We start from the raw sequence: 14,261 nt of genomic DNA, 5'->3' as shown, positions 1-14,261 counted from the left end.
AACATAAGAGGAAGGTGAGTTTCAAAACTCTCTGTACTACCTTTGCAATTTTTCTGAAAATCTAAAATTATTCCAATAGAGTTTATTTTTAAACAAAAATGTCTAGTAGATTCTCGTCTCACTCAAACTAGAAGCCACAGTCTCTACAGTGGCCTACAAGGCCCTATATAATCTGATTCCTCTTTTACTACTTCTCAGATCTCATCTATGTTTGTTGAATAAATGAATGAATGACCCTCTAAAACAAAGGAACCCAAATCTGACTAATCATCAGAACCATCTGGGGAACTTTTTAAAATGCAGATTCTAAGGGAATATCTCAGAGATATTTGAATCAGTCTTTCTGGGGTGGGAGGTGGAAATTTAAATCTTTAGCAGCACCCCAGACGGTTCTGAGAATCAGTCAGATTTGGAAGATTCTCAAGATAAAAAACACAACGAATTCTCTCATTTGGCTGTCAAATAGCTTCATTAATTGAAAGGAAATAATTATGACTACTTTAACTGAAGAGGAAAACTTAGAGACTCTAAAGTATAAACTATTTGAAATAAAAGTGAATTTTCAAAAGAATAAGTCCATCCCCCTGCTAAGAACAGTGGTTTGCAACTGGGAGCAATTTTGTCCGCCACGGGGCATTTGGCAATGTCTGGAAACATTTTTGGTTGCCATAACTGGGGCAGTGTGCTATTGGTACCTAGTCAGTAGAGGCCAGAGATGCTGCTAAACATCCTATAATGTACAAGACAGCCCACCACAGCAAAGAATTATCTAAAATGTCAACAGTGCTGAAGCTGAGAAACTCTCCTCAGAATGACTGATGGCCACTTTTACATAAGGACCCAATCCATCCAACACCTGCTGGAATATCTCCACAGACAGCCTGCTCATTATTCTACATCAATCAATGCACTATTGGGCAGCTTAAAATTTTCCCCCAACTTTTCTTTTGAAAAATTCCAAACATTGTAGAAAAGTTGAAAGAATAACAAACATCCATTTGCTCTTCACTTACACCCATCAAATGTTAACATTTGGCCACATTTGCTTTGCCACACACTATACACATATACACACATGCACACACAGACATGCACAAACACACACACTTTTTTGTTTTGCTGAGCCACTTGAAAATAGCAGACATCATAACACTTCAGCATGCATCTCCTATGTAACCACAGTACCACTATCATACTTAAGGATACAACAATAATTCCAAAATATCATCCTCAAACTTCCCCAGTTGTCCCCAAAATGACTTCTACAGCTTTATAGTTCACCCCACCCTAACCCAAAATCCAATTAAGGTTCACTCCTTGTATTTAATTGTTAGGTTTCTTTTAATCCAGAACAGTCCCCCATTGTTTTTGTCTTCCAGGACATTGTCTGAAGAGTCCTAGCCAGTTATCTTGTAAAATGTCTTCTATTTTTGATTTGTTTCAGTTTCCTCATGGTGTCATTTAACATGTCTCCAGATTTCCTTTCTTTCCTATAAACTGGAAATTAAGTCTTGGCTCGATTAGATTCAGGTAAAATATTTTTGGCAAGAATACTTCATAGATGATGATGTGTATTTCTCATTGCATCACATTAGGAGAAATACAATGTCAGGCTGCCCTGCCATCAGTGATGCTAAGTTTGATCACTGGGTTAGTGTGATGATCATCAAATCTCTGCTCTAAAGGTATACTTCCCATTTGAATTAGAATGTATAAGTATCCTACTTTTTATCAACTTTTACCCCAATAGTTTTAGCATCCACTGATAACCTTTGTCTGAATTAATTATTACAACAGGGGTTAGAAAATGGTGATTTCTGAAGTCTATCATTCCTTCTACGTTTATTAGCTCAGAGTATTCTATAAAGAGCAGAAGAGCTTTCCTTATTCCCTCTCCCCCCGCCCCCCTTTTTTTGGTGCTTAATACACATTTATTAACTGAATACATTCAATACTGTTGATTTCTCAAATTAGATAAAAAGCATGGGCTGATGAGTTTTATGGAGATATTTCTCAGATTATAAAAACAAATTTTAAACAGGATCTGTGACTACTTAGATGAGAAACTGATTATTACTGTGAGGCAATTTGGGGTCCTGGAGAAAGGGTCATTTCAAGCTAATGGAAGAGTGCCTCTCTTAATAGAGGATAGGAAGCTTCTAGATCGTGGGAATGTCTAGCAGTCATTCATGATATCCGTGTAGACCATATAGTTAGGTAGATTCCAAGCTGGCTGGGCATGCTGGTCCATAGTTCAGTGCCAATTTCCTCTCCCCTCTTTTTCATTATCACTATGGATGCATGGATTTCTATTGTTGTTTAATCAATTCCCTTCATTATTGTTTTTGATGCTCAAATTGACCCAAATTTGGCCAGTGGACACTTCTTGAGACTCCTTCAAGCTGGCTCCTGTGACCTTTTGACATAACTTCATTAGTCTTTGACCACTTCCGATGGACATCTCTGGTTTTAAAAGCTGTTTATATGATATTTATTTGCTGAAATTCCTATAACATCTGTCCATTGGTTTTGGTTCTACTTTTTTCAGGAACAGAACATTTTATTTCTTCCATGTGGAATGTTATGTGACTTAAACACATATTATGGCTGGGTTGGAGCAATTCTGTGAAACCACTTCACTAACATCACACAAGTATATAAATCATTAATTTAGGCCTACTCATATGCTCACTTCATCCCTAATCCTCACACTTTAGGATGTCTATTACACACACTTATTACTTAATTCAGTTTCTGAAAGCTGCTGAGAGTTTAAAGATTTGTTTCCAAGGTTTCATCAAATTTTCCCATATCAAAATGGCTGCATCAAAGGAGCCGGGTCATAATTTCCTATATATGATCTGGGATAGATTCATGCACTGGTTGGAGCCAGTCCTTGGTACTACTAGAATAACCACTAAGGTATATGAAATACTGTATTACTACTTAAGGGCCGAATTGCACCCAGCATTAGTTATTAAAGTTATCCTAACAATCCTCCAATATTTTCATACAGGTTTTTGCAGTTTATTACAACTTATTTATACATAAAGAGCATGTAAATGCAGATGTGCCTTCCTTCTAGGGTATATCGAATCAGCATTACCTATTACCATATATATTTGCTCAGGCCAGTCAAGAAAAGCCTGATGAGCCTAGAGCAAAAAATGTCCCTGCCCTAATAGATGAACGGTACTCTGTCTTCTAGAATACATAGAGGCAAATAGCAACACTTCAGGAGGGCACAGGAACTCTAGTTCCTCTGTTTGTAGACATATTTCCAGTATCTGACAACTTAATCAGATCATGTTAAATACACAGAATAGTATACTGTTTTATTTATATTTCTTATTCCTTTTCCAGTATGGTCAAAGCACACTGAAGGCAGAAAGAATCCTTATCAAGTGCTTTGTAACTCTGGGCAGGGAGAAGGAAATGCTCACTCACTATAGTACAATAATAATAATAAAATAATTTAAAATAATAAAATGTGACTTTCAAGAACGAAGGTGACAGAACAGGGAAAAAAAACCTAATGCCTAATTTCTAGGTGATTACATATGGCTTTTCGAATGATGTGAAATTTTGACATTTCTGAATAGTAATAGGAAAAACATAAAACAAATGACAAAGAGAAGACAATGTAAGAGAAATACTAAAGGCAAGAGTAAATCAAATCAGCAGGTCAAGGGAAAAACCACAAAAGTATACCAATCATCCAGAAGGTACCTTTGTTCAGAAGAGGAAGGAAGTCAGGTGCTTTTTCCCGAAAAACCCTTTGAGCATCTTCAGCTTTCATTGATACCTCCTTTGTCTGAACCAGGAAAAAGCCTTTACCAACCAGCTGTGGGAAATAAAATTTCATTTACATTTTAAAATGACCTGAGACTAAAACAATATTTTCCTATTCTACAATTTTTCTGTATAAAATGTAACACAGTGCTCTGATTTTTGTTTTAGTTATAACTGTAATTAATTCAGAGTGTTTTCTATAAACAAGTTTTCACATACACAAGATTCTTTCTTCCAGATGGGTAGTTCTGATTAAGGATTAGTACTGCCACTCCAATAAAGATGTTAAAAAAAAAAGAATTAGTACTGCCTACTGTTACAATTAAGGGTCAAATAAATGTAAATTAGCCCTCAAAATTTTAAACTTTATTAAAAAAATTTTGTTGACTGAAACTAACAGAAGCTTTAGTTTGGTGACACTGTCCAGTGAGAGGAGAATCATTAACTAAAGTATGGTACATTCACAAGATAAAATACCATAGTTTGTTAAATATAACAAATGATAAAAGGGAGAAAGCTTATATAATACTGTTAATTTTAAAAAGCATGATTCAAATTTATATAGTATAGCACAATAACGCTAGAATACATTTATGGAGTACTTACTATGTGCCAGGCAGTTTTATGTGTTCTACATGTAAAACACGTTTAATCCTCTCACGAGGCAGGTATTATTATTACTCTCATTTTACAGATGAGAAACTAAAGCACAGAGTGGTTAAGAAATCTGCCCATGGTCACACAACTATTAAGGGACAGAGCTGTGACGTGAACCCAATTAAACTGATTACAGACTAAATAAATTAAAATTATTCCTACAAAGACAATTCAAGGTACAGCACATTATGGATGATTTTTAAACTTATTTCTACTCTTCTTTATTTCTACAGTTCTCTACAATGAGTATACATTAATTTTTAAAATAATTATGAAAGTATTTTTTAAAAATGCAAAGCAATTCAACCAATTAAAGCCTATTGAGTTTTTAATTATAAAAGTAACAAATAGGCTCAATACAGAACATTTATTTTTTTAAAATATTTAAAAAATAAAAAACAGAAACAAAGAAATATCAACCAAAGTGCTACCACTCAAAGATGCCACTGCTATATAGGTATACTTCCTTTTTTTTGGCCACGCTGTGTGGCTTGTGGGATCTTAGTCTTAGTTTCCCTAACCAGGGATGGAACTCGTGGCCCCTGCAGTGGAAGCGCGGAGTCCTAACCACTGGACCACCAGGGAAGTCCTGGCATACTTCTTTTTACCCTTCCGGTTTTCGTTTTCCTCCATTACAGAAATAATACATGTTTCATGTAAAATCCATAGGGCTACGAACAAGAAAAGAAAACCCTGCTCCTAATCCACTTCCTAAAAAGAACCACAACTGTCAACATTTTAGTATATATAACTCTCCAGACTTACCTACTTTAAAAAAAAACAGATACGTAATATTCTACAAATTTTCACTTACTTGGTTGTGAACATTTTCCAACTATTCTACTACAAAATCAGTTTTAATGGTTGATAGTATTTCATTCTATGGCTACGTTATTCCATACCATTTCATCAAATTGGATTCAAACTCAAATCCTTTTCCAGAGCCCTCAATGCTGCCTCAGAAAAAGAGAAACATCCATAAAAATGTAGCAGAAAATTACATAAACATCACTGCCAGATAATGACTGCAAAGTTACTTAAATTATCAGAAACAATCCCACATCTGTTTCTAATTCTCTAGACTGCTCAATACCTCTCATTTTATAGTCAGACACATAAACTGACAAAAGTAAGATGATTAATTCAAAACACTGTTACCTAAAAACAATGAACTATGAAACTAGTATATTTACTTTGATATTTCACTGCAGACATGTGAAGAGACTCTTTTTCATGAAAATTCTTCTACTTTTAAGCTTTTTTTTTTTTTTGCGGTACGCGGGCCTCTCACTGCTGTGGCCTCTCCCGTTGCGGAGCACAGGCTCTGGACGCGCAGGCCCAGCGGCCATGGCTCACGGGCCCAGCTGCCCCGCAGCATGTGAGACCTTCCCGGACCGGGGCATGAACGCGTGTCCCCTGCATCAGCAGGCGGACTCCCAACCACTGCGCCACCAGGGAAGCCCCTACTTTTAAAGACTTGAAAATAGAGGTAACTACCCAACTTTAATATACAATAAGTTATATATTAATATACATGTATATATAGATATACATGTATACACGTATATGTTAATATACAATAAGTTATACAACTTTAAGTTATACAATACTTCCAAACAATTCCAAATACTTTTAATTTATCCTGTGCTTATCTGTGATATAGTTAAGAGGCAGCAAGAAATCTGATCTTTAGGTAAGAAAACTGAGGCCTAGTAACTTCTCTTGACTCCTATGGAATGTACTTTCTGGTTTACCCAGTTTTTCTGGACTTCCTACTCTCTCAAGTTTTACACTTCCTACCTTAAAAAATCATTATGATATGTTTAATTTATGAAAACACTATGAAACAAAATTCTGTGCTACTCCTAGGATTTAACAAAACCAGAGTTAGCAATCACAGTTCCAGTCTAAGCTGTTCTAAGACATTTGTGTTATGATACGAGAAAAGACTCAAGTTTCATTTTTTTCTGTCTCAGCATTAACTAGCTTCTACACATATTTTCCAGGGAACTTGAGCTTCACTTTTTAAAAAATATGTAATCGCTCTCTTGATATGTAACTTACCGGTCTTTCAGCACGCTGTGATACCCTCTTCACATGTACTTAGCATTTTCTTCTTTTTGTTCTCTTAATTCTGTGATTTCAGAATTAGTCAGGATAACTCTAGCCAAAAAGTCCCAGGGTTTTTCCTTCTAGGCTGGAGGGTAGTATCTGCCTTGCCTCCACACACTTTCGGTCACATTCCATCTCCACCAGGCATTTATCAACCTTCCTTTACCACTGAGGCAGCATAATAGCATCATGCTTAAGGGTTATGACTATGGCCTACAAAGCCAAACTGCCTGGATTTAAATCATGGCTCTGCTACTTACCAGCAAGTGACCTTTTGCAAGTTACTTACCTTCTCTGTGGCTCATTTTTCTTATCTGTATAAAGAGAAACAATGGCACCTATTTCATAGGTTATTCCTGAATTAAGTGAGTTAATTCACTTAAATACTGTACAACAGTCACCTGACGTATAATAAACACTATATCAACTGCTAGCTATTATTATTGTCATCATTTTTGTTACTGTTATTGCTGGATTTTTATTTAAATTATTTTGTAATCCAGAAGGACATCTAAAGAACATCACTCTTCCTGGTCATATTGCAAAAAGTGCACACAATGGTGCCAGAGCACTTTTTCTATATCTCACCAGATCCATAGCACATTTTTATCAGATTGGCATAATCAAGAAAGAAAATATCAAAGTCTTAAGATTATACTTGGCTTCTGTTGTTTTTAAAACTGGACCTCAGATATACTTTGTGGATTTCAGACATGGGTTTTCTACATTGTAGAATGTATAAGCTACAGAGAGGTGGTCATTTTTCTAGTTTTTTTTTTTTTCTAAAACCGTTCCTTTTGACAGAAGTGTTACAACTTAAAAAAAAATCCATTCAAAGAGAGTTTTCCATTCACCTCTCCATTTCTGGAAGTTTGATTTTTAAATTCAAACAGACTCTTTCTGAAGAAAGCCTGATTAATGACTAATCAATACATCCTACTGCTGCCTCCCCACTGGAGGAACTGCTGCTTCTGGAGCCCCTAACCTCCACATCCCCATTTATTTTTCAAGTGAAAGCTGCTACCCAAAGAACCCTTCTCTACTCCTGAAAGCACTAAAAGCCCCTGCTCATGAGTCCACAATCTCTGCTGTCGCAGCTGCCACCTCATTGTTTCACACCAACTTCCTCTTCATGGCAATAAGGCAAAGGAAAGTAATGTGGAGGTTGCTCTCAGCCAAAACGGGCTCCAAAAGTTGTATGCCTAAATGCCTTCCCCACACCTTAAACAGTTAAAAACTCCAAATAAATTTCCCCACTAAATAATTATAAAAGGTCACGCTTTACTTTGCAGTACTACTTTTGTGAGCTCCCATGGAAATCAGTTATGATAAAGAATGGAAGTTCTTTGAGGGTAGAGAATTTTGTCTATTTATCTCCACTCCCAGCATATATTTCATCAGCTCTAAACTGCCATCAATTGTAAGATGCATTTCAGAGAAGCAAAACTGTGGAAAACAAAGGTGCATCCTATAATCAATGAAAGATGGTGACAGAGTAACCTGCACATAATGAGTGCTTAACAGATGCTTCCTGAATTGAATTGTTTTTAAAAAGTTTCTTTGGGAAAGTATTTGAGGCCTAAGCAACTAGCTTGCAGATAAATCTGTAGGGGGCAGAGGACTATAATTTAAGGATTGCCTGTATTTCTAATAGCCAATTTGAAAAGAATGGACGCTCTCCAGAAAGTGGTGTGTTTCTATGTAGGTGTATGTCTGTTTCTCTTCTCTCTCTTCTCCTTACCTCATCAATTAATTTCCTGGCATTTGCGATAGTATAATCACCAGCAAATAATACCACTAAGCATGACTCATCACTGTTCTTCTGTCTCTGACCCCGGGACACTGGAACGATACTTCTACTGGCTTCTGTGGAAAGGCGGACAGCTTTGAGCTCTTCAGTAGTAGGTAGAGGAACATGGTCCTGAATGACAGCATCTTCTGGAAGAAGGCTCCAATTGAGTTCTCCTGACACAGGTGTAAAGTCATGAATGTTACTCCAGGTATTATTGAAGATACTGAGCCCTGCATCTTTGAACTGGAAAGCTAATTCAGGGTAGTACCATTGAAAACAGCCAAACTTGATATTCGTGGAAGACTCAATAATGGGCTGAGTGGCACAGCACAAAAAGACTTCCAGCTTTCTACAATCCCGCACACGAAACTGTTGGCAGGCTAATGCACACTTGCAATCTCTGCAATTCCGGAAAAACACACTGCCTTTCACCGGTCCCAGAAAAATGACACAGTTAGTACAGTCATCAATAGTAACTGTAGCAGAGTGATCAAAAATATAGATGTTACAGTTCTCACAGTCTTGAATGAGAAACTGTTGTCCTGCCACTTTCCCAGGTAAGCGACCTACTGTTTCATCCTTCAGTCCACTGAACATGTAGTCTTTCGGATCAACCTGCAGGAACAAAACACAGACCTTGAGTATTATTGACATTATTCAGCAAACATTAATTGTCTATTGGGAGTCAGGAACGATTTTTATTGCTAAAATAATGTTCCAACTCTTACTGACTTTGCGACATAATAAGAAAATGAGCAGGACAAAAAACTTTTTTTAAATAAATACATAAAAGGCATGAGGGGAAGAAAGGGAGAGGAAACTGTTATAGATAAAGAAAGACTCAGGACATACCAACCAAATGATGTGTGGACATTGTTGGATCCTGTTTTAACATATCAACTGTAAAAGTACATTTTGGAAACAATTGGGGAAATTCTCATACATACACACAGCATACTGGATGATATTAAGGAATATTTCAGCTTTCAGCCTTTTCTTTTTCTGATGCTTCACTTTTAAAAAACTTCTGCGTCTTTAAAACTTCTGAACTTGGAAATACACCCAGATAGGAATATGTTTCTGTATCTTTCCATAAATTGATGCCTAGGTCTTAGTTTCTAAACCCTGACTGATTTCTGCAATATGCTACAGAAAATGGAAGCACCTGAAGGCCCAAGAATCACTATATGTCAGAATTTGCATCTACAAATTTGATTGAAACATTTACTGAGCTACTCCTACAATGTAAAATTTTCAAATTTCACCATTTCCATCTTTAGGCATTTTAAACTAAAGCTCACAGAATCTTTTACACAGTGTGTCTGGAATCTGTTACATTATTTTTTAAATTTTAGCTGACCTCTCAAAATATAGTCATTAAAAGACCATTTTGATTTTTCTAAATTACTTTTAAATCTACTTGCACTGTCTTAACCTCTTTGTGAATATTAAATTTCATACAAAACTATTCATGTACCAGAAACAGGCTCCCATAGGTACGGTACACAAAAACTTGATTATTTACAAAGGATAATTTAATCATCTTAATCGTTAGCAAACTAGCTTAAAGTGACTTATTCAGTATTACACAACAAATGTTGTACTCATCAGTTTTACACAATGTACTAGAAGTAGTATTGGTCTGTAGCATGAGCAATAGAAGACACAGTTAGTACAGTCATCAATAGTAACTGTAGCAGAGTGATCAAAAATATAGATGTTACAGTTTTCTAGTCTCAATTTTGTCACCTATGAGCAACATGAATGAAAAAGGCACTTTAACTTTCTAGATCTTCATTCAGCCATTCAGCCATTTGAACACCCAATAGGAGCCAGACATTGTTTTAAGCACCAAAATGAATATGACCAACTCTTTCCATAAAAAAAGTGAACACTAACCTAAACAAATGATTTTAAAACCACCTGGCTGTGTAATGAGAGATGCTCAGAATATTCTGGAAATACAGAGGAGGGACACCAGGCGCAGGGGAGGTAGGGGTGTAAGACTTCCTGTGCAAAGTGAGAATGAATAAGCTGAAGTTCACCAGGTAAAAGGGGTAGGAGTAAAGGATCCTCCCTTCCCATATCAGGCAAAAGTGAAAGAATGAAATAAAATAAAACTCTTCAGGGAGTGTGAGGAAAAGTGAACGTGGTTTGGTGTTACCAGTGATACTGCAATGGGAGCAAATGAAGCTGGAGAGGTAGGCAGAGGCCATATTATGAAGCTTGGAAGTTCTCCGTGGACAAAGGGGTACCACAGAATGATTTAAATAAGCAAAATTTACATTTTAGGAAGATTGTTCTGCTAAGAATAATGACAAGTGGCGTGTGAATCGGAGAGGCAGTTGCAGTCATCCAGAAAGGGCTGGAACTAGAGCAGTGGTTAGCAGGGAAGAGGAAGATGGAATGAATTTGAGAAATACTGAGGAAGGAGAATCAGACGATTTAGTAATTCAATGGCTGTAGGAGGTAAGGCAGAAGGATGGGTCAAAAATGATTCCTAGTTATCTAGTCCAGTATTTTTCAACCTTTTTGACTACAATTCACATTAGTACATTCTCCAGCACAGCCCAGTACACGTATTTATGAGTATTTGTACATGTACACATACCAATGAAAGAAAAGTTTCACAAAATAATACTTACCCTTATTTTGTGTTAAACCCCAAATATTTTCTATTATCCCACCCACAGGTTTGAAGAAACACTGCTCTGGTTTATGTGACTGGATGTTGGTAGTGCCACACACCAAAAAAAAAAAAAAAAGAAAATATAAGAGGCAGCACAGGTTTAATGTGGGAAGAGGTGTTCAAGCTATTCCATTTCTAGGATTTTACAGGTGACACACATATATAAAGGTACAGTGTTCCAGTTTGGGCTCTATCAAGATACTGAACTAGCATAGTGGCTGGCTCCCAATTATCCAAGATCAATCTCAAATGGACCAAGTAAGAAAAACACCAAGAAAAGGGGAAACTATGAGACACCCCTGTGGTGGGTGTGGGAACAGAAAACAGAAAAGGAAACTCAGATTTCTTCTATTGCTTCTCCCCTTCCCAAATCTTGAGACAACAATGCTTCCCATACACCTGCTAGGACTCAGACCTCTGGTCCAGATTTCCCTGGGAGCAAATTCCGGTCAGGGCAGAAACCCTGTGCTGGCGAAGAGCTGAGAAAAATGGGTGGGGATTAATTTTGACAGTGGTTCAGGACCTCTCCAAATCCTCAGAACTGGCAACTTAAAATCTAAGGAGTTTCTTCTAATGCTGCTTCTCAAGTATTGATTGGTCAAGTGAACCAAAAAAAAAAAAAAACTCAACAAGGATCTAGGAGATCAAACCACACAATGAATAAGTTTGAGTTCTGCACACAACTAGCAGAGTATACTCACATTTTTTCTCAAGCACACATTGAAGGATTTTTTAAAAAATCATGTACTAGTACTAGATCATAAAGAAAGCCTCAACAAATTTTAAATATTAGATAAGTTACAGATTATTATATGCGACCAAGATGCAATTAAATTAGAAGTTAATAACAAAAGATACTTTAAAAAATCCTTGCCTATTTGAAAATTTTAAAAACACAGTGCTGGACGAGGGGAAGATGGTGGAAGAGTAAGACGCAGAGATCACCTTCCTCCCCACAGATACACCAGAAATACATCTACACGTGGAACAACTCCTACAGAACACCTACTGAATGCTGTCAGAAGACCTCAGACCTCCCCAAAGGCAAGAAACTCCCCACGTACCTGGGTAGGGCAAAAGAAAAAAAGAAAAAACAGAGACAAAAGAATAGGGACGGGACCTGCACCAGTGGGAGGGAGCTGTGAAGGAGGAAAGGTTTCTACACACTAGGAGCCCCTTCACGGGCGGAGACTGCGGGTGGCGGAGGGGGGAAGCTTCGGGGCCGCGGAAGAGAGCACAGCAAAAGGGGTGCGGAGGGCAAAGCGGGGAGATTCCCACACAGAGGATCGGTGCCGACCGGCACTCACCAGCCCGAGAGGCTTGTCTGCTCACCCGCCTGGGTGGGCGGGGCCTGGAGTTGAGGCTCGGGCTTCAGTCGGAGCGCAGGGAGAGGACTGGGGTTGGCGGCGTGAACAGAGCCTGAAGGGGTTAGTGCACCACGGCTAGCCAAGAGGAAGTCCGGGAAAAGGTCTGGAGCTGCCGAAGAAGCAAGAGACTTTTTCTTCCCTCTTTGTTTCCTGGTGCGTGAGGAGAGGGGATTAAGAGCGCTGCTTAAAGGAGCTCCAGAGACGGGCGCGAGCCGCGGCTAAAAGCACGGACCCCGGAGACGGGCAGGAGACGCTAAGGCTGCTGCTGCCGCCAGCAAAAAGCCTGTGTGCGAGCACAGGTCACTATCCACACCCCCCTTCCGGGGAGTCTGTGCAGCCCGCCACTACCAGGTTCCCGGGATCCAGGAACAACTTCCCCGGGAGAACGCACGCCGGCCTCTGACACCGCAGGCTCGCCCAGCACTCTGTGCCCCTCCCTCCCCCCGGCCCGAGTATGCCAGAGCACCCGAATCAGCAGCTCCTTTAACCCCGTCCTTTCTGAGTGGAAAACAGACGCCCTCCGGCGACCTATACGCAGAGGCGGGACCAAATCCAAAGCTGAGCCCCTGGGAGCTGTGAGAACAAACAAGAGAAAGGGAAATCTCTCCCAGCAGCCTCAGAAGCAGCGGATTAAAGCTCCACAATCAACTTGATGATTGAGGAGATGGACTTTGAGAGCAACATTTATGATTTTTTCCCCTTTTCCTCTTTTTGTGAGTGTGCATGTGTATGCTTCTGTATGAGATTTTGTCTGTATAGCTTTGCTTCCACCATTTGTCCTAAGGATCTACCCGTCCATTTTTTGTTGTTTTTAATTTTTTTTAATAATTATTTTTTACTTTAATAACTTTATATTTTACTTTATTTTATTTTACTTTCTCTTCTTTCTTTATTTTTTCCTTCCTTCCCTCCTTCCTTCCTTCCTCCCACCGTCCCTCCCTCCCTCCCTCCTTTCTTTCTTTCCTTCTTTCCTTCCTTTCTTCTTTCTTTCTTCCTTCCTTCCTCCCTTCCTTCCTTTCTTTCTTCCTACTTCTACTAATTCTTCCTCTCTACTTTTTCTCCCTTTTACTCTGAGCCTTGTGGATGAAAGGCTCTTGGTGCTGCAGCCAGGAATCAGTGCTGTGCCTCTCAGGTGGGAGAGCCAACTTCAGGACACTGGCCAACAAGAGACCTCCCAGCTCCACATAATATCAAATGGAGAAAATCTCCCAGAGATCTCCATCTCAACGGCAGCACAAGCTTCACTCAAGGATCAGCAAGCTACAGTGCTGGACACCTTATGCCAAACAACTAGCAAAAGAGGAACATAACCCCACCCATTAGCAGAGAGGCTGCCTAAAATCATAATAAGTCCAGAGACACCCCAAAACACACCACCAGACGTGGACCTGCCCACCAGAGAGACAAGATCCAGCCTCATCCACCAGAACACAGGCACTAGTCCCCTCCACCAGGAAGCCTACACAACCCACTGAACCAACCTTAGCCACTGGGGACAGGCACCAAAAACAACGGGAACTACGAACCTGCAGCCTGCAAAAAGGAGACCCCAAACACAGTAAGATAAGCAAAATGAGAAAACAGAAAAACACACAGCAGATGAAGGAGCAAGATAAAAACCCACCAGACCTAACAAATGAAGAGGAAATAGGCAGTCTACCTGAAAAAGAATTCAGAATAATGATAGTAAAGATGACCCAAAATCTTGGAAATAGAATGGAAAAAATGCAAGAAACATTTAACAAGGACCTCGAAGAAGTAAAGATGAAACAAGGAACGATGAACAAGACAATAAATGAAATGAAAAATACTCTAGATGGGATCAATAGCAGAATAACTGTGGCAGAAGAAT

General features: G+C 38.8%; 1 protein-coding gene across 1 annotated transcript in view; it reads right to left on the bottom strand.

The window, feature by feature from the left end:
- The window catches only part of RP2 (RP2 activator of ARL3 GTPase), a 43,397-nt gene that overhangs the window by 16,473 nt on the left and 12,663 nt on the right, over nucleotides 1-14,261 (bottom strand). The window contains exons 2-3 of the mRNA XM_079910267.1: nucleotides 8,303-8,968; nucleotides 3,730-3,844 (exon numbers count right to left, since the gene is read on the bottom strand). Of these exons, the coding sequence (XP_079766393.1) occupies nucleotides 3,730-3,844; nucleotides 8,303-8,968 (781 nt within the window). The remainder of the gene's footprint in view (nucleotides 1-3,729; nucleotides 3,845-8,302; nucleotides 8,969-14,261) is intronic.

This window comes from Stenella coeruleoalba (assembly GCF_951394435.1).
Source record: "Stenella coeruleoalba genome assembly, chromosome: X".
In the NCBI taxonomy this organism is placed as follows: Eukaryota; Metazoa; Chordata; class Mammalia; order Artiodactyla; family Delphinidae; genus Stenella; species Stenella coeruleoalba.
Note: the sequence above shows the minus strand (reverse complement) of the source record. Positions and strands in the feature narration are given on the sequence as shown.